Genomic DNA, 26,024 nt, shown 5'->3' with positions numbered 1-26,024 from the left:
GTTCATTTGATTGGCTATTAACAAATGGAGCTACCCCAGACCCACTGATAATATTTTCAGTATGAAACCGCCCTGTCGGCAGGTGCGCCACGCACTTTATGCTGTGCGCTGCTCGTCTGGTGTCTTGAAAATACCAACAATCGTAAGCCACGCCCAGTGTGCCACGCCAAGTGCGCTATGCACAGCGCCACTGACTGCGCCCCTGCAACATGCGACATTGATTCCAGAAAATAGAGCCCTTAATATATGCTTCATTTTCAGCTGGGGTTTGTACACAAAAAGGAGACCCACAGCAAACAAATATACCACAATGAATCATAGTTGTTTGGTTAATACAGCTTGTTGAAAATATACATATGCCTATACACTGTGCCATTGCATTTTGTGTGAGAATATCAGAGACACACAGATTTCCTGATCACAAGGGGCACTTTATTATTCTCAGTATCCATTGATGTAGTTTTAAAGATCTGAAGAAAAGGCATTCAGTAACATGCAAATATATTAAATCGAATCACCTTGAAAACCATTTAACAGGCCTTTCAGAATAATTTAAATTGAATTTAAAGGTAGCCTTTGGAACCTCAGAGCCAGAAACCCCACATTTCATTGATTGATCCATTTTTTTCTAAAAAAAAATACCAAATAAATACCATATCCTTTTCAAAAGTGAATTGCAAAAGAGCAAGCAACCTTAAAACAGGAACAAAATTATATTTTTTTAATGTCCCTTCTCTACATTTTGAGTTCATATTTTTTCAAGTGGAGGTTACCTTTAATAGAGTACCAAATGAAATGTTCATGCAGTTTCAACATTCATTTTTAGTTGAATTTGTCATCAGAAACTTGTATGTGCCCTAGTAGGGCACATACAAGAAGCCAGACTTTATTTGCTCTCTATATTCACAACCTAGTTTCAGATGCTGCACTGTAACACACAGGATAAAGAAAGGAAGACAGACAACTGATATCTGTATGGTCTGTAAGTTTTAATTGTATTGTGCATGTAATGACTGCATTTAAGACTAAAAACAGTGCTGTTAAAATCCACAAGATTAGGGGTTTCCTTTAGCTTTCTGAGATTAAAGAATGTTTCCAATGTTTCACTCCTGTATCCAAGCATACATCACCTGTGATTTATTTTACAACAGAAATGTCAGAGCTGATGGTTATATTTCCGAATACTAATTACATGACAGTAACTCACAGGAATATATTGACTCATGGTTCATGGCCGAATGTGGGATTTCATTTGATAAATTCAGATAGTTTCAGATCATTTCAGATAGTGTAACAGCCCATAATAATGTTCAGACACAATACATTTTCTCAGTCTATAACATATAACAACTATAACAACTTTTGATTGTAATCAAAAGGTGGTCAAGTAGCAATACTGGTCCCTTATATTGACGTGGATTTTAATCTTTCACAATGATATACTGTACGCATAAGTTTTTGGCCATGGGTTGACAGGGGCTTCTACAAAATAAAACAACAATAATAATACATCCAAATAACTTCCTTTACCCATTAACAGTCTTCTTAAACAGTACTGGGACTTAATCATAATTATTAATAAAAATACCAGATTTTCTGATCACATTTGTAAAAATACAACATCGTTTGGGGTGTAATTTAATTGGCTAAAGTTAACTGATTCTGGGGTCTTCCTTATCGTACTCTCAGACAGAGTACCTCACACGCCTCTTGAGTTTCAAACCTATTGTCGTTCCCACCACACCCGCCATACCAGAAGCGGGAGCACTCATTCTGCTTCACGTCGAAGTACCATTTGAGGGTGTAGTTTCCACAGCTGCCTTCATCCTGCTGTAGAGAACACACAGCTGTGGAGACCAAACAAGAGCCAAGGTGACCATCTGGAACACATACTGTACCAATCCATTCATTTGAGACAAAAATCAGCTTGAAGTCTTTCATACCCTTGACTTCTGGCTTACATTTGGCTGCATATGAAATATTAAAATGCAAATGACTACATCTCATCTTTACTACTACTACTTAGTTGTCCCACATCTTCAGTCCCCTGGAGTACAGCTGGAACTGCAAAATCAATTAACCACAATAACACAGCAGATATAATTACATTAATTACCTACTACTTAATCATAACTAAAAATCAGAAAAGGTGGAAACCCAGAGTTAGAATTTTGTACCTAATGAATGCAAAATAAATTGGTCAACTGTCTTATGATTCAATCAGTTTTTATTTGTTTATTTTTTTAACTTTAAGAAATACACTGTATGTTTATGTTAATACCTTGTCATATGCACTGAGCTGCCTTCCATCTCACTGAGACATGTTGATTCAACAAATGTAGACAAAAATGAACGCAGTATGTAGCCTTTTCACTGTTATTTGAAATATTAATGCAGCTCCTTAAAAAATTTACCAAAGGAACTGTTGAAGGCATATACTGTAAACTGTTTTCATAATGGGCAATACAAAATTATTACAATAGCTTCAATGTAATTATTATTGTTATTTGTGATTAAATCATGTTTAAAATGAATATTTAATATGAAATAAAATATTGGCTGACATAACAATATGGAAATATCAGAAAGGAGCAAGCAAACCATTCATGGATAAATATCAACAGTATTTTTAAACTTATTACTGCCAGTTCTTCCTTAATTTATATTTATATTTTATATTTTACGAAACAGAGTAACAAGATCTAGCCAAATAAGTCATGAAAAATTTCCACTGGTACAGACACAGTATTTTTTTTCCACCAAGGCGTTAACTGGGCGAGATGGCATACCTGCCATCCCAATATTCTCTATTAGGTATGGGAAATCTATATGGGAAAACCATGAATGCTTGCAGTCTGTGGTCACTGAGGTACACTGTGAGGGTACGTGACAGTACAAGAGGGTACCAAAGCGTGTGGAGAACTCACCCTCATCTCCGCTCCCTGGGCTTGGCTGGCTTTCGGATTCCTCCACAACGGTGGGAGTGAAGTCCACTTGTGGTTCTTCTGTCCAATCAATGTACTCCACCTTGCCTTCCTCTAGGACAGGAATACTGGGCACTGGGATCCTGCCGATGAACAGAGAGGGTGATGAGACCTATTATTACTTATTAATGCCATTATATTGATTTGAGGAGCCACATATTTGTGAAGCAGTCCTCAAAGGTACAACAACAGTGTCTAAACAGAATTTAGACAAATTATTTTCTGATACAAGTTAAATTTGCTAACCTTTAGAAAACATGCTGCATCCCATGACTGCTAATAACCAAGCCCATCCTTGCACACATTGGCATAAAAGGATTGCTGGTCCTTGTACTTTTTACCCAATGGGTTACTGAATGTATGAGTTGTAGCATATACTGCATGTACAATAAATAATTCTGAATAAGGTCATGTGCCATGTAAATAGCAAGTTACAACAGAACAATTTATTTGTTATATAAAATGTACTGTAATAGAAAGTATGGTGCAGGTGACTGATATTGTGAGGGTACAAGAACCCTAGTGTTGCACAAACCCAATCATGGTCTGAGACATTACCTGTCAATGGCCTGGCCTTCCAGTGCTTCTCCCTGGCCAGTCAGCAGCGGTACATTCTCACATTGCTTTTTAAGGGTGGCTGAGGGATATGTATTTATTCCTCCTGTTTGTGCAAGGGTGCAATGCAATCATTTTGGCAGAAAAACACTGACACACACATACAGAACCCGTAAACTAACCCAGGTGTAGAGAAACGTGCAGTGGAATGAATATTACTGCAAAAGGCAAAGGAGAATTCAATTGGAATTGGAACACGTTCTCAGCCTAAAATATATATTTGCCCATGAGAAGAGAACTGGCCCTCAAAGGTATGTTTGGGTGTATAAATCTTGATATTTTGGGAACTGAAACAAAAGTAGTCACTGAATGGATTTATATGTATATCTTCCTGATTCTTCATATTCTAAATAAATTCATGATTCATGATTTATTTAGAATATGATTCTTCATATTCTAAATAAATAAACAGTACATTATAATATCTGATTACCAGCATAGTTTAAATCTCATCTCCAGTTAATTCATTGTTCTTGATTGGCTTTTCTTTTCCCATCACTTTTGATGTAATACTTGTGTTAATTTGTATTGTTTCATTGGAATGCCCTCTGTAAAATACCCTGTAAAACACTCCATTGCTGGGTAGTACATCCATGAATGTGGCTGGCAGCTCAGTAAGGTTGTCCATTATTGGCCATAGTGTTGCCAATATCAATAGCTGGCAGAATGAGACAACAATGAGACTGTTTGGGCAGTCCAAATTGGAAGGAAAGAAAAAAACTGGGTATACTTATTAGTTAAATAAAAAATAATACATCAACATTATGAATGCTGATTCTTATTTAAATATTTAATACTTACTTCTCAACATGTGCAGAAAGCTTCTGAGGAATCTTTGAGCATACTCTTGTTCACCGTGCTTCATGTGACCCAGGTGGACTATGTGCTGCTCCAGCGGGAAGCTTGCTAGCTCCTCAAATTGTGCGTAGTTCAATTCATCACCAACAGTGAGGATGAAAACCACCACACCCCGACACTTAGCTTGCTGGGCTATGGTGTGCAGCTTAGCTGTGTCCCAGTGGCTGGTCTCCCCTCCAATGATGGCTAAGACCATCATGGTTTCGCGAGGATTGGCAGCCTTCAGCATGATGTTCTGTATGGTCCACTCTATGGCATGGCCTAGCCCTGAAGCACCCCCGATCTGTTGCATAGCCTGGAAGATATGTGTCTTCATTTTGTTGCGGTCCTTGTAGCCCAAGAGGTCAAACTCCACCTTTACTGGCACCTGGCCTTCCCTGGGGGGGTAGCTGGATGTGCTGTGCTGCACCAGCGCTACCCTGGCTTTCTTGTTGGGCCCACCAGGCTGAGTGCTAACCACAATCTGGTCCAGCACAGTGCCCAGCAGCTGCTTTATGTCCCCATACTGGTCCGCCTGCATGTTGCGAGAGCTGTCCACCACCAATGCCAGGTCTATGTTCAACTCCTGAGGCACCGGTACCAAGTTGATGCCCCTGCAGGCCTCAGCAGGGCTGCAAGGGTCTGAGAGACAAGGAATGTGGTCAGTGAATGGTGTGTTGTCCATCTGTTTTCAAATGTTAAATTTTAACCCTAAACATTTAAAATGAAAACACTAAAGATGCTTTAAGATAGCTTTCACCTGTAGTCAAAAAATAATATCATTGGATATACCGTAATCATGTAATACAGTGTCTGACAAATCATTGAAGGCTTTTTTATTGAAAAGCCATTAAGATTAAAGTTTTGATTTAATACAAGGGACATTTACACATCCCTTGTATCCACTGTGCTGTATGTCCTCTTCTTGCAGGAATTAAGAACCTCCAGCAGGCTTACCGTAGCAGATGACACACTGCTGCACCTGCCTCAGGTCAGAACCCAGATCCTGTGGTCTCCTCATGACAGTGAGCAAAAAGCTCCTGGTTTCATCAGCCTGAGCAAAAAGTAAAAGCAAAATGGCATCACATTGTAAACCTAGGGAAGCAGTAAGGCATGCTTCAGGTTTGAATTCTATGTGTAACTAACTATTCTATAGTTACAATTCTGTGTTTAATTAGTTACCTGGTTCCAAGTTTAAATGTAAATATCCAGATGTATATATTAATATGCAAACAATTTGCTATGGGGCAAGGTGAACCAAAAATAAATAAATAAATACATTTTATGTATTCTAAAAACATTTTGGAACATTCTGGCTTTGTAACCCAAAAATATGGCTTCCAACATATTCCTTTAATTTTTTTTTTTTTTTTTTTTTTTTGGCAACTTTGCAAGGCTTGGAACTCCACCTTTGATTAAAATAACTCAGCAGTTATAAATAATATTAATCAAGAGTAGTCATACCAAATTATGAAATATAAATTTTGGCATCCTTCTAGAGCAATTTCATATTTACCACACTATAAAATAACCCCTTAAACATTCAGCTTTGATGAAATTCTTAAATTTGTATTTTTTATTTCATTTTTTAATCCAAAGTAAGTTTGACCTTATTACTCATAAATCATAAGCATAACTATGTATATTCTTTCTTGAAAAGTTATTGTTTAACATGCCTATGATGCATACCCCTTTTCCAGTGAAATATAAATGTCCAGTATGGTATTCCCTTGTAATTAACAAAAACTTTTGACTCTTTTCATTTTGGCAAACAGCTTTCCGTTTTTACGAGCTAGCGAAATTTCAGCTTTTGGTGGATGTGGCTCAGTTCCATGTGTAAGACATGCCCCATTTCCAACATCACCCATTTGGCCCAAACAGTTCTGAACCAGACGCACATGCTCTATTATACCTCAAAAGCACGGCGGACATTGGGAGGGTTTCTGAAAGCGAGGACTGCGGGGGTGATGTCGAGGGCCTTGAACTCCAGCACTGCTGTGGTGATTGCAGCCATGTCCTGAGACAGCCCGTTGGTGAAGAAGACCGCTACCTTCCTCATCAGCACCCCTTGGCGGACCCGCTTGAACACGTTCCGGGCCACGAACCTCATGGCTGCCCCAATGTTTCTGCGGTTAGAGGTCCTCTCCAGGGGGATGTTTTTCACTGCCTCCATGAGGTGGCGCTTGCGGTGGTAGTCAGAGAAGCGGATAAGGTACTTGGTGTTGGAGCTGTAGGACAGGACGGCTACACGGGCCCCTGTGGGGCAGTTACTCTCAGCAATCGACATGTCCTCTAGCAGGGTGAGGACCACTCTGCGCATTCTTTCAAAGATCGGAGGAGACACATCTTCTGACATGTCCAGGGCAATCACCAGCTCTGTCGGGTAAGCCGGACATTCTGTCCGACCTGTATTCATGTTGTGAGAGAAAGAAAAACAATTAAAAGCCTTTATGCATGAGCGACTGTGCATGCTGTTAGAAATTGCAAAAAAACATTACCAGCATGATGACATGCAATTTCAGAGTTATCAATTTCATATCACATGAGACAAAATAGCCTTTCATTGTATAAACATTGTTTCTACTTTTGAAAAAGATGATTATGTACTTGTTTGTTACATTGGACAGGTTGTTGCACGCAGTGCAGCAAAGTAAGATTTAGTAGAATACAGAGTAGTAGAACAGAGTTTAGTAGAATGGAGTAGACTTGCTAATATGCGAGAGACACTCTGCTGAATGTGACAAATGAGCATTTTGTATAATGTAGGCTTTGTGACCAAAGAAAACTGTTTTAATACCTAAATATATTGCAGTCATTTTTGTATATTATGCTTATTAACCACACAACATTTAAATAACTAATTTCCATGTAAACAGAAGAAGCTAAAAAACTATCCCTATCTGAACAGGCATGAGAAACTTTCATAATCAAATGACATTATACACAAATGAGTGCATTTGTGGTAATGGTCAGACAGAAGTATTGATTAATGGCAGGACTTACCAAGGCAGCAAACTGTACGAATAGAAAAATAGCACAATATTAATCACACAAGAGTAACAGAGTAACTGTGCAGCATGCACGGATATGTCATAGTCTTTATAAAATCAGTTTAAATGTCAATCATAATAACATACATAATATGCTGAATGCTGTCAGACACTGCCACCATTGTTTGAAAGAACACGAGAACACTGATGCCAGTAGATACTTGAATAAAGAACAATAATGGGCCATATTTACTTATGATTTTTGGGACCTTTATAAATGCTAACACAAATATCGTTTTTCAACAATCACTAAGATGCTGTGCCGGAGGTAAACAAGAGAAATGTGGCATCCCTAAAATATGCAGGTTTGGGTTAATGCCTATGTATTTTAGGGTGTTCTGATGTTAGACCACAAAAATATGGGAGGAGAGAATGAAAATTTATGCATATGACTAGAAACCGCTAATCATGGCTGATATCCATTGTGGCAAAGGTAATTGCTTCTGTTTTTTAACATCTGGCAAAAGCAGGTGCTAACTTCTTTCCAGCATGATCAGAGTGTCCATAAATGTGACAGTTTTCAGATTTTGATCATTTATTCAGAAAATACTGTATTTAGCCTAGAACTATGGAATTTTACTTAAAACAGCTTTTACATGTCAGTAGTCTTTATCCATTTCAATTACATTCATAACTTAATCAAGCCGGATACAATTAAAACCAAGCTATACGCAGTCCGATGTTAGATTCATACCACCAAATCGATATGATTGTATCAAAGGTGCAGAATAATTGTAACAGTAAATGAAAACACCCTATAATGTGTGTACACAGGTTTTTTCTGTACATACTAATGTTAATCAAGGAAACACATTTCCATAGGTAACATGGGATCTGCCACATCCTCAGGTTATGAAGCCTAGGGTTTTATTCATGAAAAACATTGATGCATAACCAAATTTAACACAACGTGGTTTGTGGTAACGTCCAAATAGATGAGGAAAGCAGCTTCTGTTTGTTTCTTAACACCCAGGTAAGCTTTTACGACCATACAGACAAACCTGGTGTGCACTCATTATTAGAACAATATTGCTTTCCTGCCATGGGCAAGACACATTTTAAATACCAGCAGTGCATTTAAATGAACTCACTGCAGCTGTTACAGCTAGCTAGATTTAGCTAGCTAGCTAAATTTAAAACATGTGGGGACGCATAATTTTGCGACCCTGACGGTAATTTGTGGCATGCTTATTAAATATTGCCCAATAATAGAATGTATACAATACATGTAAAGGCAAACTTACCACAGTTGTCCCTGATATAATTTACCAGCTGACAGGCCTGGAAGAATAAAATAACACAGACATGGAAATGCACTATATAGTTACACAAAATTTTCTGCAGAAAACATTGAACTCCATGTACAATACGTACAGACTTTGATCTGGTTCCAGCTGGTCCTCTGGGCCCCTGATTTAAAAAAGAATAAAAGGCTGCAGTCATTAAACAAATTTAATTTTGAAAATATTTAAAAATATTTGTAGGTTTATAAAATAAGGGTAGGTTTCCAGGCAAACATAAGCAGGACTGGCGTAAAAAATATATTAAAAAATCAGGAGCTGACCGGGTGTCCTGGAGGCCCTGAAGCTCCAAGTTCTCCTGGTTCACCTGGCCTGCCTGAGTTCCCCTGAAACAGTCAGCCAGTTAACAAATCAATACACCAAGCAAGCACATTTAATGTGGCAAAGAGCTTTATATCTGACCATGCAGTTAACCCAAACTGGATTAGTACTGTTTACACATAATCACAATAATCTACTGTTCTATGTCATGTTAATTCATCTAGGGTACAGAAATTTCATCATTAGATGCAGTAGAAAATGAGAACAAATAGAATGAAAAATGGCTTTCAATATTTTTACGAATTCATAAATTACCTAAAAAATTAATTACATCAAAATAATGACATGTCCATGTTACATGACCTCCTTTCATCTGCTTGACAATAATAAATGCTGATATAAAAAAAGACAGATCTGAAGTCATAGGCACAAAGGTTCTGCATCCGGCAATCACTACTATGAACATGCTGTTATTGTCTGAAATAGAAACATATGAAAAACATAATTTTACATATGACCAGATTTCAAGTTACAGTATGTTCTCATATCTCATACCAAAGAACACTGTATTCTTTTTAAAATTATCATTGAAAACGTGCTCTTACAGCTTGGGCCAGGTAATGAACTGCCCCTTGTGTGCTGCTAACACTAACAATACTGTAAAAGGTGTTTCTTTAGAGTTAGTGTAAAATTGAGTGTGTTTCACAGCAGTCTTAGTAAATTTTACAGCACAGAGGAGTTACTGCCTCAATATACTTCAATGTGCGCCATGTGCGACGGTTGCAGACCTCCTCAAGAAATTAAAAGCGCGTAGTTAGTAACCAGTGCCCGCATACGCCGTAAAGAAGATGATTGGTTGACTGCTGACATGAAGTCACTGGCATACGGCTCTGTCTAGGTTATAACAGTTGATTCACAAAACCGATAGGCAACGTTAAATATGCGACTAAATGCGCTTTTGTCAGGTGAATGTCTTCGTTGCAACAAGTTACATCTAGCTGAGCATTTTTGTGGTCACTGGTATAGTATATTGTAGGTTTGGAAATATTAATGAAGGTGTTGTCTTTTGAACTATAACGGTCAGTAACAAAATCTAATTACGTGGCCTGCGCAACCTGTGCAATATGCCGCACAAATGATTTGGCCCTTCTCGAGTGCCGCACACAACGGAAACTATGCAGACTATGCGACATAGACTGGGGGCGACATAGCTCAGGAGGTAAGACCGATTGTCTGGCAATCGGAGGGTTGCCGGTTCAAACCCCGCCCTGGGCGTGTCGAAGTGTCCTTGAGCAAGACACCTAACCCCTAACTGCTCTGGCAAATGAGAGGCATCAATTGTAAAGCGCTTTGGATAAAAGCGCTATATAAATGCAGTCCATTTACTATGCAAAATTATAACACAGCATTTAGATGGTCCGGCGTGTATGTAGAGCTGCGCAACTAAAATAGGCGTCAAACACATATTCCAATCCATTGCTCAGTTTAGCAGAGAATGAACATTTCAGAGCGCCTCAGAGACAGATAGAATAATAACACATAAATACACATTTCAAATAATAAATACGACATTGAGAAAAAACCGAAACAAAAGACGAAATATCAGCTCGCGACCTGCGTGCTGTGCGCAGAGTAGCCTACCATGTTATTTATTTAGACATTGGCAGATAAGCAAATTTTCGGTTACGCTGGCCTATAAAACGCTATTCCAAGAGCAAATTTAGACATGTCATACATCGTTAGAAAGCTTATACTCTCACCTACTGATTAAATGAATTGTCAATCAAGCCAAATTGTATTAAAAAGGGCGACGACGCCGCAAGCAACAGGTGTGGTATTACGCACAGCTATTTTTGAAGGTAGCCTACCCAGGTATCACAAATGCGCGTATATTTCACAAACGGATTGTCCAAGACAATATGACCACTCAGTCTCAAAAGGGACATCTCTACGTGTAAAACCAGTGGTAAGATTGTATATTTATTCAATGTTTAGTCCTAGATATTGACTGTAGAATGACGTTGTATAATTTTTAAAAACTTTGTCTCGTTTATTTCGTTATTCAGTGAGCAGCGTTTTCACTGCTGTATTGGCATATTTTAGGGCTAATGTCCGGTTTATCTTGTTGCTACGGAATACATTTTCTCTCAGCATAAAACACTATCAATAAAATGGTTTAGCTGTTTCTCAGCATAATGACAGATTCAAAGACTAAACGAACTCACCCGATATTGTCTACAAATGGATCCATGCCAAAGGAAAGTAATGATTCATCTTCTCAAAAAGCTTTTACTAACAAACTTCTAGTAGCAAAAAACGAAATATCCACTCGCCATCCCTGCTACCTGCGTACTGCGCTCAGAATATCGTATTGTTTATTTAGACATTGGCAGACTACAGCATAAATTGTGTATTTTGTTTATATTCAATATTAGCAATTGCAGCGAGAAACTGCAGCTGTAGACACAAGATAGTTTATTATGTTATGGTAGCAACGGAAAGAAGCGGACTATATATGTATTACCGTCATTGTTTTATTATACCAGCGTGTTTTCGTGCGTTTGCACAGAAACTAAAATACTATCAATAAAATGGTTTAGCTATTTCTCAGCATAATGACAGATTCAAAGACTAAACGAACTCACCCGATACTTCAAATGGATCCATGCCAAAGAAAAGTAATTATTCATCCTCTCAAAAAGCTTTTACTAACAAACTTTTAGTAGCCTAGCATGCACTCTGGCTGGCACTGTCTTCCATTGCTTCCCCGACGTTCAGACCTTTCCCTCACTGATAAAAACTAGACCCTACGGTGTCGGATTACTTGCGTCGCCATGGATGTCTTCTAGCCGCTTGCCGTAAAGAAGATGTGGAGCTACAGCTCTTCCGCACCGCAACTAATAAAAAAGTCCAAATGGCAGGCAAACAATATGGCGGACATAGGTGCCAATGGCAAAGTTGTAGAGCACATTCAGATGCATCGGTCGATGACGTTTTGTGTTGATCTGACTTAAGATGTGGGAGTTATGACCTTTTAAACATGACCCTTTGTTATAGCGCCACCATCTGGCCGACATAGGTGACTTGTAGTGCCTGAGTAGTGGGGGCCCATAGGAACCCACCTACAAAATTTGGTTGCTCTAGGACTGATGGGTGCTGAGCCTCAGACACTAGCGGAGAAAAAAATAAAAATAAAAAATAATAATAATAATTCTAACAGATACAATAGGGTTCCACCAGCTTCGCTGCTTGGACCCCTAATTAAATTCAGCTGATTGAACACAGCCAGGTTTGTTTGCAGCCAGCTCTGTTGAATCTAAACCTCACTCATAGGGATCTTTACCATCAAAATAGTCACCACAATGTGTCTACAAGCACATCATGCTACAATGAGATGAAGAGATGAGAAAAAAACATTGTTGAAATATATGCAGTATGTATCGAAATGGTTACAAGGCCATCTAAGGCTCTCGGACTCCACCAAACCACAGTGAGAGCCATTATCTCCAAATGGAGAATACTTGGAGGAGTGGTCAATCTTGCCAGGCGTGGCTGGCCTACCAAAGTTTCTTCAGGGGCACAGCGACAACTCATCCAGGAAGTCGCAAAAGATCCCAGAAGAACATCCAAAGAACAGCAGGCCTATTAAGCAATTTGTCTGAATTAAAGCTGTTCTGCAAAGAGGAATGGGATAAAATTCCTCCACAGCAATGTGAAAGGCTGATATCAAATTATAGGAAGCATTTGGTTTCAGTTAGTGGTGCTAAAGGTGGTGCAACCAGTTATTAAGTTTAAGGGTGCAATTACTTTAACACATGGGTGTTTAATAACTTTATTTTTAATGAAAAAATACTGTTTACTTGGGTTTCCTTTGTCTAATATTACAATTTGTGGAAAGATTTGAAACTATTCAGTGTGACAAACACACAATAATGGAGGAAATCAGGAAGGGGCATGGCACTGAGACTGTAGAACAACATCCACATCAAAAGATCAGATGCTGGGTAGAAACAGACACACAATCCACTTATTTGATTTTTATATGGCAGCCACAAACTGCCATAAAATACATGGCTATATAAAATTGACTTCTCTCTCCTGAAATTATACAGGGACCCATACCCTTCTGCCACGGTTTCCTTTGAGACCTTGACCTCCATTTCCTCCAGGGAATCCACCCTCTCCCTGGAGAGAAAGAAAATGCCTCACCCTCAAATAATTTCAAATAAAATAGTTTTACACAGTAAAATTTTCAGTGTTAAATGAACTCTTACAGTGTACATGTGGTCCTTCGACTCATTTAAACTCTTAAAAATTAACACTGGGCATTTTACTGTGTAGCATCAATTGTTTATTGAATTCCCATGTATTTGTGCTCTAAAATAAAATTAATTAGATGACAGCAATGCTAAAAGCATGATGTAAAGTGCATGCATTTGTTTTATAACAACTCACCTGGAGTCCTGGGTAACCTGGGAAGCCTGGTTCTCCCTTGAAATCAAAATAATCAGACAATTCATTGTTTCCAAAATAAATTATAATTATACAAAAAAAGCTTACAGCCACCATAATCACTCACACATGTTAATTTTAGAGGCACAGACATTAACAATGTCATCTGAAGAGTAATAATGGCCGAAATTTATTATGTATGTATTTATGATATATTACTGTAATACAGTTCAAGGATGTAAAAAGTATTGGAAAAACACACAAGACTGAAATTTCAAATGGCATATGTGAAGGACAATCATTTCTTGATTGAAGCCGCTTAGATAATTATTAGATCATTAAAACATTTTGAAAAATTAAAGTGAGAAAACAAAAACAAACCATGCCATTTATTCTAAAGTTCTGATTTGACCCTCAGAGACGGAAACTGTACCTTTAATCCTTTGGGTCCAGGCAAACCATAACCATCTCTGCCATCAAGGCCCTGTTTGACAGCCAAACATTTTTCAGATCAAGCAGGCTTTTTATGTTTAAATCTGCAGTATTTATGTTTAAAAAAATGTCTTCCTCACATCTGAGGAAGAATATTTAAACATAGGTAGCACAAATAGTTATCATGATAATAATTTGGATATTACTGTAAGTAATAGATCTTCTTTTTTGCAGCTGTGGACCACCTAAACCTGAATATGTCCTTTTATGCCCCACTCATAAATCTTGCTGGCTAATAAATTGCTAATGTCACACAATGAGTAAAATTACGAAGATATGGTACTATAGTATATAATTATTCTCCTAATAAAAATAACTATGAAGATCCTCATGAGCACTTCAAAAGGAAAAACTGGCATTTAAAATAACGCCATCTAACACCATCTTATACATTTCATTCTTCTTCTTTGTTTTTGATGTCGAAGTGTTTTTTTAGTCCTTGCACAGCTCGTCACCCTGGAAACAAACTCATCACTTACTCAACAATGAAGATATCAAAAGGAATAGTTAGCTAATGTTTGGCCAAATAAGCAATGCTTAAAGGGGAATTACACTTTATAACACTTCTCCTTCTCCTGACTGATATTGTCCTTCTAATGAATGTGTCGCCCTTCATTTTTCGATTAGTTATTTCATTTTAAATGTCTAACATTAGATACAAAGACCTATTTTTTTTTAGCGCAAGTCCACATAGTAGTACGGTTTCTGCTTTTTTCTTCTTCTTTGATTTCGCTTTGCGGCAAAGCGAGGAAGCGAAGCCCAAACATAACAGCCGAAGAAGTTCGCAAACGAGGACTAAGGGTGTGCAGCAACTACTTTGAAGCCACCGACTACCAAGGCGACCGTCTGAAGCCTGGAGCTGTACCCACCGTTTTCCCATCGTTGGTCGAACCACTCGAGGTAGGTACTATGCAGGCTGGCTAACGCTATCACGTCTGTCTGTGATACATAGGATGTCTACCATCAGTTGCCGTCTGTCCTGGGAATAGCCTGTGGTTCCTCAATCTCGGCCTGCTCCTGACTCGCTCTCGCACGATCAGCCTGCAAATGAGCCAGCTCTTCTTCTGTGTATTCCGGCTCGAATCGATAGGGCACAACAATCCCATGATCAAAAACTAAATCTCCTTCATCCTCAGACATTTTTGGTTTCGCTAGCTAGTAGTCATACAACACTATTTCTACCACAGACATATATATGTCTATGATTTCTACGACCAACCTAATGTTATTGTCTGCAGGAACGGCCACATCAGAAGTTGCGCAATGATATGCATCCTCAAGTTCGACACTAAACTGCCTGGGCCTACTTCCTGCATTTGTAAAGGAAAACAACAAAACAGCGTAAAATATTAACATAATGCAATAACTAATAGAAAAATGAAGGGCGGCGCATTCATTAGAAGGACAATATCAGTCATGAGAAGCAGAAGTGTTATAAAGTGTAATTCCCCTTTAATTACCTCAGATGTACTTGCCACAGTAGCATTATGCAAATTGCAACAATAACAAAGGCCAAGAAGGCTAAGTAAAGTTGTTTCCCAGGGCCTCGTTTCATAAAACTGATTTGCAAGGATTTTCATTTACAAATCACAATAGTGTGTCAAAATGTGTTTCATGAAAATGTGCCACTAGGTTACCAAGACATCCATGCAAGACGTTAAAAGCTTGGAGTACCATGCTCCACCAAAATTACTGAGTAGGCCTTTAACTTATGAATGGAAAATTATCGTGGGCCTTTTATTGGTGAATATTACAAAATGAGTAGCATTCCACCAGTTTCGGAGCTGGATTGGAGTGAGGTAAACCAGACAGTAAATCACTGCATTATAGGATAGCAGGCAGCACCAGCTCAAGAAAGTGCCAGACAAATAGTGGTTGACTTGGCGCATAATCTGAAATATCGGTGGATGGAAAGAAGGACTAAATCATACCGGCATCCCTCTTGGTCCCAAGGGTCCGACTGCTCCTTTCTCTCCAGTGTCTCCTGGCTGGCCCTGCAGGGTAAAGCAAATACAGTGGAGAGACTTGAAAGCAGGGAAAGAAATGTGTAACAATTGATCTTCACCTCCTGAGCAATGACTTTGGAGATATATACTTGGGTCCCATATTCTACAGATTCTTCTTGAGTTTGTGTATGCTAAATATTACTGTATACCAGAGAGCATAAGGCCACAAATAATCTAGCAATTCTGAAGCCAACTTGCATACCTTTTGTCCTTTGAATCCATGACTTCCAGGCAATCCTTTGTCTCCTGCTGGACCAGGTTTCCCCTAAGAAAAATGCAGCCATATACAAACCAAGTTTTTTTTAAAACTATGGACAATATCTTTCCAGTGTTATGAATTTAGCTTTTCATTGTGATCAGAAGTCAAGCACATAGGCAGAGTACAGTAAGGTCATAAACCTTATTGCTTCATTCATTATATAGCTGTACTCCCCCAGATAGGGGCCTCTTCAAAACAAGTAACATAAACAGTGAATGTTTTTTTTAATTTTCGAGCAGCAACAATGACAACATTGTAAATTGTGTTTGTTCTTTTATGAGTGGTAACAGCTGTGGTAATCAACCTATGGTAATCCAACAAACTGCAAACTCAAGTATCTCAAAGGTGGCAAACTGTAAAGTTTTAATTGTAATATGCTGTTACTACTCAGTAATGACATATTTTTACATGAGCCAGATATCAAATATTAACACAATGCACAAGCAGACCTTCATTTTCAAACCCCATGAGTTCATTTTACTCTAGTAAAGTGGAAAAAAATGTACTTCACTCACCAAATAAGAACAGGTCAGTTGTTCTATGGCAAGGCACACTGGAATATGCACTCCATACACATGTTTTGAAATGCAACCAAAGCTGCAGATGTTTTTAAGGCTGTTCATTTAGTGTTTTCTGAGGTAATAGAACATTGTAACATTCAATGATCTTAAGAAGATGAGGACGCAGCAAGAGAAGACCAGGCCTGAAGATGTTTAATGGCTGGACGAGCAGTTTGGGAGCTCACCTGTGGCCCAGGAAGACCAAGAGTTCCGAATGGTCCAGGTAGACCCTTGGGTCCACTCACGCCCTGAAAAAATAATCTTGATAAGAGATTGTCTTCAATAGTGTGTCTCGTTATTTTGTGCAATGCTCTATGTATAACTGTAAATACTCATTAGACACACACACACACACACATATATATATATATATATATGTATCTTTGGGATATTTCATGCAACTTTATTGCCTATTTTACTTACACTACAACACTACATTTGGCTACCTGTGGTTTTATTTAAAAAACTAAGCAATTATAAGATATAAGATACTCCCACTTTGCAAATTGACTGGATCAACTGTACTACAACAACCAGTTTTACTATTTGGGTAATAATGGTCTCAATTAAAACCTTGACTTGACAAGTCGATTCAGGTGTGTTAGTGCTGGGCTAAAACAAAAGCCAGCACGCACAGCGGCCATTTTCGGATAAGATTTCACAGCCCTGTTCTAGTGTTTGCTTGGGTGAACAGATAAAGGGAAATGAGGTGCCATGTGTCACCTGTGGACCACTGGGTCCAGGGCTCCCTGGAAGCCCCAGCTGTCCCGGCTTTCCCTTCTCCCCCTGAAAATGTCAGGAGAGAGAGTCAGTCAACGCACACACGTGTACACACACACACACACACACACAGAAAGGTTTCCCCCAGGTATTACTAGTGGAGATGCTGAATTCGCAAATGTCTCCACAAATATCAGACAAAAATCATAAAATTCTAATTCTTGCCATAAACTGCGAGATGTTTCAGCCACATGATTCGCTGTTTGGAGGAGCAGGTTATTTGCATTAATGTTGTTCTATAATGAAGCATGCCATGTCATTTGTAACATTTAAACCTATTCCTTAAGGTTTGTGCAACAATTAGTTTCTCTGTGCAGCAAAGTTTTTGACCATACTAGTACCAGTGCTACTGGCAAAAAAAGGTATTTAACAAAATCTGCATTGGGTATGCATGTTTTCACCAGCCCAGGTGTAGGCTATGCCATGTGAACACCACAGTTCGCCACTTTACACCACTGCTGCTCACTTCTGCCTCCACTAACTTTTCCTGGGGAAAACTTTACACATACACACACACACACACACACATGCACGCACACACAGTATGTATGCATGTCATACTAAAATTGTAGTTCACCTCATCTCCAGGTGGACCTCTTCTACCTTGAGCACCCTTTAAAAAAAAGACGCAACATCAAAAGTAAATGTATGCAATACAGAAGAGGTAACATCAACATACGACGAGCAGGTGATTTTCTTTTTACATTTAGGACAAAAAATAGGACTGACAAATAGATGCTTACTCTATATCCTGGAATACCATTTTCTCCAGGAGGGCCATCATCTCCTGCATCTCCCTTTCAGCAGAAAAGAGGGAGAGAAACAGAGATAAAAACATGAAACAACATGGGGATTGCTTCGTGAATTGCTACGATTTTCTGTGTGAATACAAAATTGTTGCATTTTGAACTCTTGTGATGGACTCAGATGACCTTTTGGCCTCATCCTTGATAAAATTATGATGAAAATGTTCATCAACGCCTAGTTTTTTTATGACGATGACAAAGACAATAATGTGACAAAAATGCCTTTTTGGAACAATGACCCAAAGTGGGTCTTGCTTTTAAACAACAAATCATATGGCCACTTATTTACCTAGTCAGTGATTTTATTTTAAATGGCTGGCTATTTCCTTGCTTCCTCCTGTCAGTGATTTGACCAAACCCCTTTTCAGTCATAACAAAAGAGATCAGCATGTGTAGACCAATAAAAACAGTTTCACAAGACAGCACTCATCATTCATTTTTAATAAGTAAACTGGAGGTTGTGTTTAATAGACATATGCTATGAAGTCTGTGGAGGTGTTGTCTGACTCTATAATCAACGAATAATTATCAATTTGAATCTAGAAAACTGATCCAATCTAGTCTGCTTCTAATTTGGAAGGAGTTACATTCTCTTAGATGTAATTGTTTGTGAGAGCTGGCCCCCAAGTGATAAATGAGTCACAGGTTGAGATGTGTGTTCTCAGTGAGGGTGGGTTTTGTCATATACCTGCATGCCTGGGTTTCCTTTTTCACCCTTCAGGCCACGTACTGTGTTATCTTCACCAGGCTCCCCCTGGAGTGCAGACAAGACCACGGAGAGGTTGAGTAAAGGACAAGGAGTTTACTACAACATAAAACGTTATTGTTCTGGCATCCCATAGAGGCACTGTATCAAAGATCAAAGGAAGACCATTGAAACGCAATTTCTGATACAAATAATTTCTAAGGGTATAGGTCTGCTTCCACAGCCCCAAACCAGCCACTCTACACAAAAAAGAAACCATTTGCCTAAAAAGCTAAAGACCAAGGTCCCCAGCCAAAGGGAATAATCTCACTCTTACTGCTCCATCCCAGGAGTGATGTTACATTCTATTCTGGTTACTGATGTCATAACTCATGTTTTTAATGATATCCCCTATTCTTTCCCCCTTAAAACTACTTGCCAACCTCAGCCAACTGATAGGCATCAGTAGTAGTTTGCTAAGATAACAAGCATACAAGTGATCTGTGAGAGTTGCAGTTTGAAAACACAGCAAACCTAACCCTGTTAAAAATAGTCATTTTTAATTGTCATCATACCCCACAAGGGCACACCTGATGTATACATTGCTCCATGGTCTGAACAAAAATGCATGACTAGCTCTCATTGAATAGTTTGCCTTTTTAATCATGTTTAATTTTCAGTACAATTATCCTTTGATCTATTTCTGCTGCTTTAATCTTTTGTACATAATCCCATTTAACACACGGCCAGCATGTTGAGGAAGATTTCTGCTAGAAATCCAATTGGTAGTGATATAAGGTTTTTATTATTTCCCTAAACATTCTTTTAACCAAAACCAGTTATGTTGCGGAAAAACATACCAGGCATGTTGCATACAAATTTATTGGTATTATCCCCTGAGAGTTGTTATTTAGTCGTGAAATAATGTCATGGAAAATGTCTGTCAAATACATTTTAGGAATGTTACAAATGAAAGTAGTGAAATGGTAGATTTGTTTAACATGACCATTGACAATTCAAATTCTATTTGTTTATGTAGTAAGGAGAGCTGACAGGCCACCCTCCTTTAGTATTTTTTTGCTTTATTCAAACAGGGAAGGGGTGATTATAGAGAAGGGGTGATTGTTCAGGCAGTGCCATGGCTGGTTTAAAAACCATACATGTGCAGGGGAATTTATATTTGACTTGAGAAATGGGGCACCCAACCAACTCTCCACGCACCTTGCCTCAAAATCTTTTTTTTGAAGTTATATAACTAACTAAATAAAATATTTTAAGGTCATTCCTGCAATGTTCCTTGTAACTTAGTGATAATATTCAAGAGTATACCTTGGGATCCTTACTCACATTCCAGGAATGTTTTTAAAACCAAAAACAGTGAGCTGGGTATGATTATTCAAAATGTTGTTTCAAATGAGATGAATTGATAAACATCGTAAGTACTGTGGGGTGAGGGTACTGCACATTAGATGATACTTACAGGGTCACCTCTCAGACCGGGCTGACCTCTGTTCCCAGGTTCCCCTCGGATGCCCCTCTGGCCCTGCAAAAATACCCATCAGGTGTCAGTGACCACCCTCACTTGACATTACTGTACACCACTACACCATACTTCAACTGATATTCTGATGAATGCTACACTGTATCATCTCCGTGAGATGAGGATGTACAAAACATGTAGTAAAGATTGGGTGATCAAAGCTTACTGTTTCAGTTTTCATATACAAACAGCATGGATGGCAGTGTATTATTGTATAATACACCTAATACAATGTTCTAATACAAATTGTGCATGGTTCAAAATACAATAAAAGAGATGTTTGAACAGTACTCTTGTAAACGGTGTAAAATAAATGTCCTTAACTGGGCTTCCTGGACTTCCTCTCTCTCCGAGGGCACCTGGCAATCCAGTCATACCCTGTCATTTAATAAATTGAAAATGAATCAACACATCAAAAAATTGATTAATTCATCAAACAATCAATCAGTTAATAAATATATTAGCTCTTAATTAAACTAATCAGTCACTTTTTCACACGGAATAGTGAATGACTGATTTAATTCAAATAAAGAATGAAGAAATTAATCAATGTATTAATTTAAGAATGAAATAGTCAATTAATAACCATGAATCATACTACTGAATTCAAATTCCATTCAAATTCAGTCAATTCAGTAAAACAAAAATTATATTCATGAAATCAAAATGCCTGTAATATTCTCTGAGGTTTTTTCAATTACTTACTTGAATTTCAGTTTATTTCCTGATCTGAATAAAATAGAATTTAAATGAAACTGAATGAAATGCTACTAGCTGAACGCTCCGAGCAAGTCCTCCTGAATTCTGGGAAATGGCAATTGGCAAGTGTTTGTTAAACACTGTGAGTAAGTATATGTTACTGTAAACACATATGCCAATAACTGAAACATTAGTCTGTACTATTATGCTGGAGTCATTTTTTGAAAATAAAATCCAGATAAACTGCTGGTTTGGTGCCCTCTCAGACTACACAAAATAACTGTAGACTAGTAATATGAGTTAAGAGACAGGAATTACCTGCTCTCCATGGATCCCATCCAGTGCGTTATCCCCATCTTCTCCCTGACAGAGAGAAAGCACTCTCTCCATCATTGGGTTATTGAGCAACATATCGTACCTGAAGTGCCAATAGATCAAGTAGAACTTTACGTAGAACTTTATTTGTCCCCAGAGGGGCAATTGGTTGTGCAGCAGTGAAAACAGTAATAATACAAGATCAAAAACACCCAAGGCAAGTGCCAATAGATGTGGTTACATTTGATAAATCTTACCATTCGTGACATCAAAGGCAATGAATAAGGGGACTAATATGAGGTAACATTGATATTAGATATAAGACTGTGTAAGTACAATGTGAGTAGACAAACAGTGTGTACATGTTCACAATTTTTTATCCACAACTGTAAAACGAAGAAAAGGTTAGCTGAAATCTCAATTAGCACAATATTATCCCATCAAATAGCTTTTATCTAAAATTGTTCTGAAATACATCAAGTATCTATAATGTCCTAAATAGCTATATAATAGACACATTAGCTCTTCTGCATTTGACATGCAAGTTCCTCTTTGCATCATCACAAAATGCCAGAGCGGAAAAGTATCAAATTAAGGTTAACAGCCTTAAACAAGCCTTGGAAAGGCATTGTAAATAATCATCTCAATATGTTTTCAACATACAAAAATGCCAAGTTACTCACACATACAAGACATACACCATCTATAACTCATTCATTCAGACTGCCAAAATCCAGGCCTGCCATTAAAAGTATTGATATCAAAATGACGCCAAGTTACGTTACTACAAACAAAAAAGGCTATCTTGCCTCACCGAAATTAAATAAGATGTATTCCACAACAATGAAACCCAATATTTCCTCAATTCTTTCAAGTCACTTGGCCCTGTGTGTATAAGCATGCAGTACATGGACAGGCCAAACATATGCGTGGATGGCTTTCTCACAGTCAAGATTGATTGCATAGGCGTCTATATGTCCAATTTGTATTGGTATCTATGTATTTCGCTGCCCAGCCTTTTTGTTGCGTGAATGATTGTATGTTTCTTGGTATAAATGTCTGTTCGCAAATGTGAATGTAACATGCTGCGAGGGAAATGTCCCCATGGGGATAAAGAAGTTCTCTACGTATGTATGTACATTATGTATTTTACATGCAGTATTTATTGTACGTAGCAAATATACAATAACTTGTACATTTACTGAAATTCAGTTCAGAAGCAAGTATCAACATGTTTTCTGGCGAAATATGCTTCCTGTAGTAACTCACCAGCAGTTTTCTACATGAATGTCAATGTGTTCCATGAGGCAATTCGAAATATTTGACACTTTGATCTGACACAAAGTTTGCAGGACATTGTAAAATGGTAAGATTACAAAACACAGGGCCAAGTGACTTGAAAGAATTGAGGAAATATTGGGAAGCATTGCTGTGGAATACATCTTATTTAATTTCGGTGAGGCAAGATAGCCTATATTGTTTGTAGTACTGTAACTTGGCGTCATTTTGATATCAATACTTTTAATGGCAGGCCTGGATTTTGGCAGTCTGAATGAATGAGTTATAGACGGTGTATGTCTTGTATGTGTGAGTAACTTGGCATTTTTGTACGCTGAAAACGTGTTTTTTATGAGATATCATTTCTTTTTGCAAAGCGTTTTATTATGAGAGTGAGAAATGCAAAGTGACCCTATAAGACGGTTGTGGATTATGGCTATCCTTGTGTGAATTTGTACAGTCTGATGAGCGTGTACCGTTTAGCAGTTTCGGTTTGCTATATATGTAAAACAGTGGCTGTGACAAAGGGTGCGGTGGCGTAAGTGTAAACGCATCAGAAACGCAGGTGAAATATGACCAGTGTATGTACTCACGGATTTGACGGCCATCCAACGAGCCTTGATTGACAAAAGAATCAGCAAGCCCGTAGAATTAGAGCTCCCTAGGTCGCAACTTGTGTACCCTTCTGTCCTGCTGCGTTGTCTGTTATTTTGTGGAGATGCACTTTTAACGTTTGTAAGGTTTATAAAGCATTTTGATAGGCTTATCTGCAGGTAGGAATCCTCTTCGCTGTTTTGCTAAGCTAGAACCGGAAAACTTGATAGGGGAGAATAGGAGCAGATGCATATGTCCCAGCAGGCTTTGTATGTGAGAAAATAACAATAGGGGCGAGGTAACATGAATGTAGAAACGTGGCGTTTGGTGATAAGAAGGTTTTGTATGGTAGCCAAGTGAAGAAATATAGTTAGTAGAAATGGCACAGTGGTGAACTGGTGTAACTTTTTAATAAAAGGAATACATTTGCCATCATGAAATGCATATGGGTGGTTGTGAGTGAGTTTTGGTAAAGCAAATATAAGCGTAAGAAAACGTTAGTGTAAAAGAGGAAATTATCTGCCTGAGGGCGATGCGGGATTCAATACTTCAACCGGAGGTTTACCAGTCTGTGACTTTGTTAGTGCAGCACCATGATATAGCTATGCAGTGCGTGAAATATCATTAGCAAACCTGTCCATGGTATTAAAGAAGAACACAGGGCAGTAAGCACAGAAGAGCTCCCGTTGAATCCATATGGCTTTGCAATATTGTTGCCGGGTAATAACTGAACGTGCAGACTGTACGTCATAATTCAGTGTATATGTTCGGTGAACAGTGGGTAGATATGGTGCAAAAGCAATAATTGAGAAGTAGTAGACAATTATTAGTGAGGGTAAAAGCAGGTTAAAGAAATGTGTTCCTAGCTGGGCTTGAACCTAGGACCCCATGTTCCCAAGACTGTAACTTTGCCCACTAGGCCACAGGCAGACTAGCTGGTTAAACTGGAAATGTTTCTGAGTAAAAAGGTATGGGTATTTTGCGTGTGTATGCGAGTTTTTGATTGGGTCGTGTAGGTGAAGATTTGGCTGGTGTCGGTAAAATGTCCAATGGGGAGACATGTTGTTAGTGGGATAGGCGGCAGGAAAAATAAGAAGAAGAAGAAGAAGGAGAAAACGCAAAACCCCCTTAGTTTGGGGCTTTATTGTGTGGACATGTGAAGTTGTTCATGAATTCTGTCTGTTGAAATGGGGTGAGAATGTACAGAATTTAATGTTTTTAAGGGCTGAGTGTCTGTGGCTGTTGTGGTTATTTCTGTGGGGAACCCTGAAAAGGTGCCACTCTCTCGGTGCTGTATAGGTATGGGGCATGTCCCTGCCAAGGCGTAACTTGTCATCCCAACCCAATATTTTCGTTCCCAAGATGTCGCATTTCTTCATGAGTAAATTTTTAAATAGCTTCAAAAATAATAAAACTTTTTAAGAGATTGGCACATTCTATGTGTGGAGCAAATTGAGATTTTTAGTTAAAGGTGTCAAAACGCACTTACTTTATTGCCCATGTAGCCTCTCGATCCCTGTAAAAAAATCACATGTAAAACCCATGTAAAATTCTGAATATATGTTCAGACCAATGCATACAAGATGGTCAGAATATTTGATTCACCTTACACAACTTGTGTACTTCTTTCAGGTCTATTTACTGAAAATTACTTTGTCTGTTGGTGAAATGGAGATATTACTGCACAATACAGAATGATATTTCTGGGACTGGGGACTTCTGAGGCAAACACATTTGGCTGAAAAGAGCATCTTACCTTGATTCCTCTTTTCCCAGAACAGCCCTGTAACCCTTGTGTTCCATTCAATCCTGGTGGACCTCTCTCCCCCTGAAAACAGCCCCAAAAAGAAATATATCAATAGGCAGTTCCACCCTCCCTACAGTGTATAGGCAATCTCTGGACCTCATTCACAGGTAAGTTCCCTCACAGAATCACACCGCAGCAAAAATCATTCCAAAGGAGTCTTAAATGAACACACTGCTGTAAAAAAAGTTGGTACAATAAACAATAAATTGCATGAAAACCTTGGAATAGAGCTATGGTAATTAGAAAGGAAGCTCCTTAAAGGAGACCTGCACACATTACAAGAATATATTATAACATTTTTGGAATATGATAACCATGGAAAATGGACAATGTTACTGGGGAGAGAGTGTCAAATGTTGGTCCATCAAACAGGCCTGCAATGCTTTTGAACAGTTCTAAATAATTGTTTAAGTTGTCAGTCATGCACCTCTGTTGCAACACAATTTAGATTAAATTAAATTGCTTCTACTATGTAGCATAACTGACATTTTCTGTGCATTTGCTCTTTAAATCTTCCTTTGGTTACAAAGAAAGGGCTGAAGGTTACTTTTTTCCCATATGTTTCCTCACACAACATTATAGAATGTAAAACTATTAAGTTACAAATTAGCAGATGCTCATCGAAAGGACATTCTGGAGAACATCAGTGTTAATCTCAGGAAAAGAAAAAGTGCAATATCTCCAAGAAGCTACAGAAGGCCCA

At 38.4% G+C, this 26,024-nt stretch overlaps 1 protein-coding gene across 2 annotated transcripts in view; it reads right to left on the bottom strand.

Annotated features, from left to right (window-relative positions):
- Window positions 1–970: 970 nt before the first annotated feature.
- The window catches only part of LOC118215314 (collagen alpha-6(VI) chain-like), a 50,817-nt gene continuing 25,763 nt past the window's right edge, over window positions 971–26,024 (bottom strand). For both annotated transcript variants that reach the window (XM_035395993.1, XM_035396001.1), the window contains exons 16-40: window positions 25,271–25,342; window positions 25,004–25,030; window positions 21,646–21,690; window positions 20,953–21,006; window positions 20,569–20,631; window positions 19,092–19,157; window positions 18,341–18,394; window positions 18,175–18,210; window positions 17,541–17,603; window positions 17,003–17,065; window positions 16,201–16,263; window positions 15,924–15,986; window positions 13,934–13,984; window positions 13,504–13,539; window positions 13,171–13,233; window positions 9,051–9,113; window positions 8,861–8,896; window positions 8,731–8,767; window positions 7,440–7,451; window positions 6,349–6,842; window positions 5,394–5,490; window positions 4,401–5,078; window positions 3,543–3,645; window positions 2,928–3,067; window positions 971–1,847 (exon numbers count right to left, since the gene is read on the bottom strand). In XM_035395993.1, coding sequence (XP_035251884.1) covers window positions 1,675–1,847; window positions 2,928–3,067; window positions 3,543–3,645; window positions 4,401–5,078; window positions 5,394–5,490; window positions 6,349–6,842; window positions 7,440–7,451; window positions 8,731–8,767; window positions 8,861–8,896; window positions 9,051–9,113; window positions 13,171–13,233; window positions 13,504–13,539; window positions 13,934–13,984; window positions 15,924–15,986; window positions 16,201–16,263; window positions 17,003–17,065; window positions 17,541–17,603; window positions 18,175–18,210; window positions 18,341–18,394; window positions 19,092–19,157; window positions 20,569–20,631; window positions 20,953–21,006; window positions 21,646–21,690; window positions 25,004–25,030; window positions 25,271–25,342 — 2,652 coding nt within the window. In that variant the 3' untranslated portion in view covers window positions 971–1,674. The remainder of the gene's footprint in view (window positions 1,848–2,927; window positions 3,068–3,542; window positions 3,646–4,400; window positions 5,079–5,393; window positions 5,491–6,348; window positions 6,843–7,439; window positions 7,452–8,730; window positions 8,768–8,860; window positions 8,897–9,050; window positions 9,114–13,170; window positions 13,234–13,503; window positions 13,540–13,933; window positions 13,985–15,923; window positions 15,987–16,200; window positions 16,264–17,002; window positions 17,066–17,540; window positions 17,604–18,174; window positions 18,211–18,340; window positions 18,395–19,091; window positions 19,158–20,568; window positions 20,632–20,952; window positions 21,007–21,645; window positions 21,691–25,003; window positions 25,031–25,270; window positions 25,343–26,024) is intronic.

The sequence above is a fragment of the Anguilla anguilla genome, chromosome 1 (genome assembly GCF_013347855.1).
Source record: "Anguilla anguilla isolate fAngAng1 chromosome 1, fAngAng1.pri, whole genome shotgun sequence".
NCBI lineage: Eukaryota > Metazoa > Chordata > Actinopteri > Anguilliformes > Anguillidae > Anguilla > Anguilla anguilla.
This window is presented reverse-complemented; position numbering and strand designations above follow the sequence as displayed.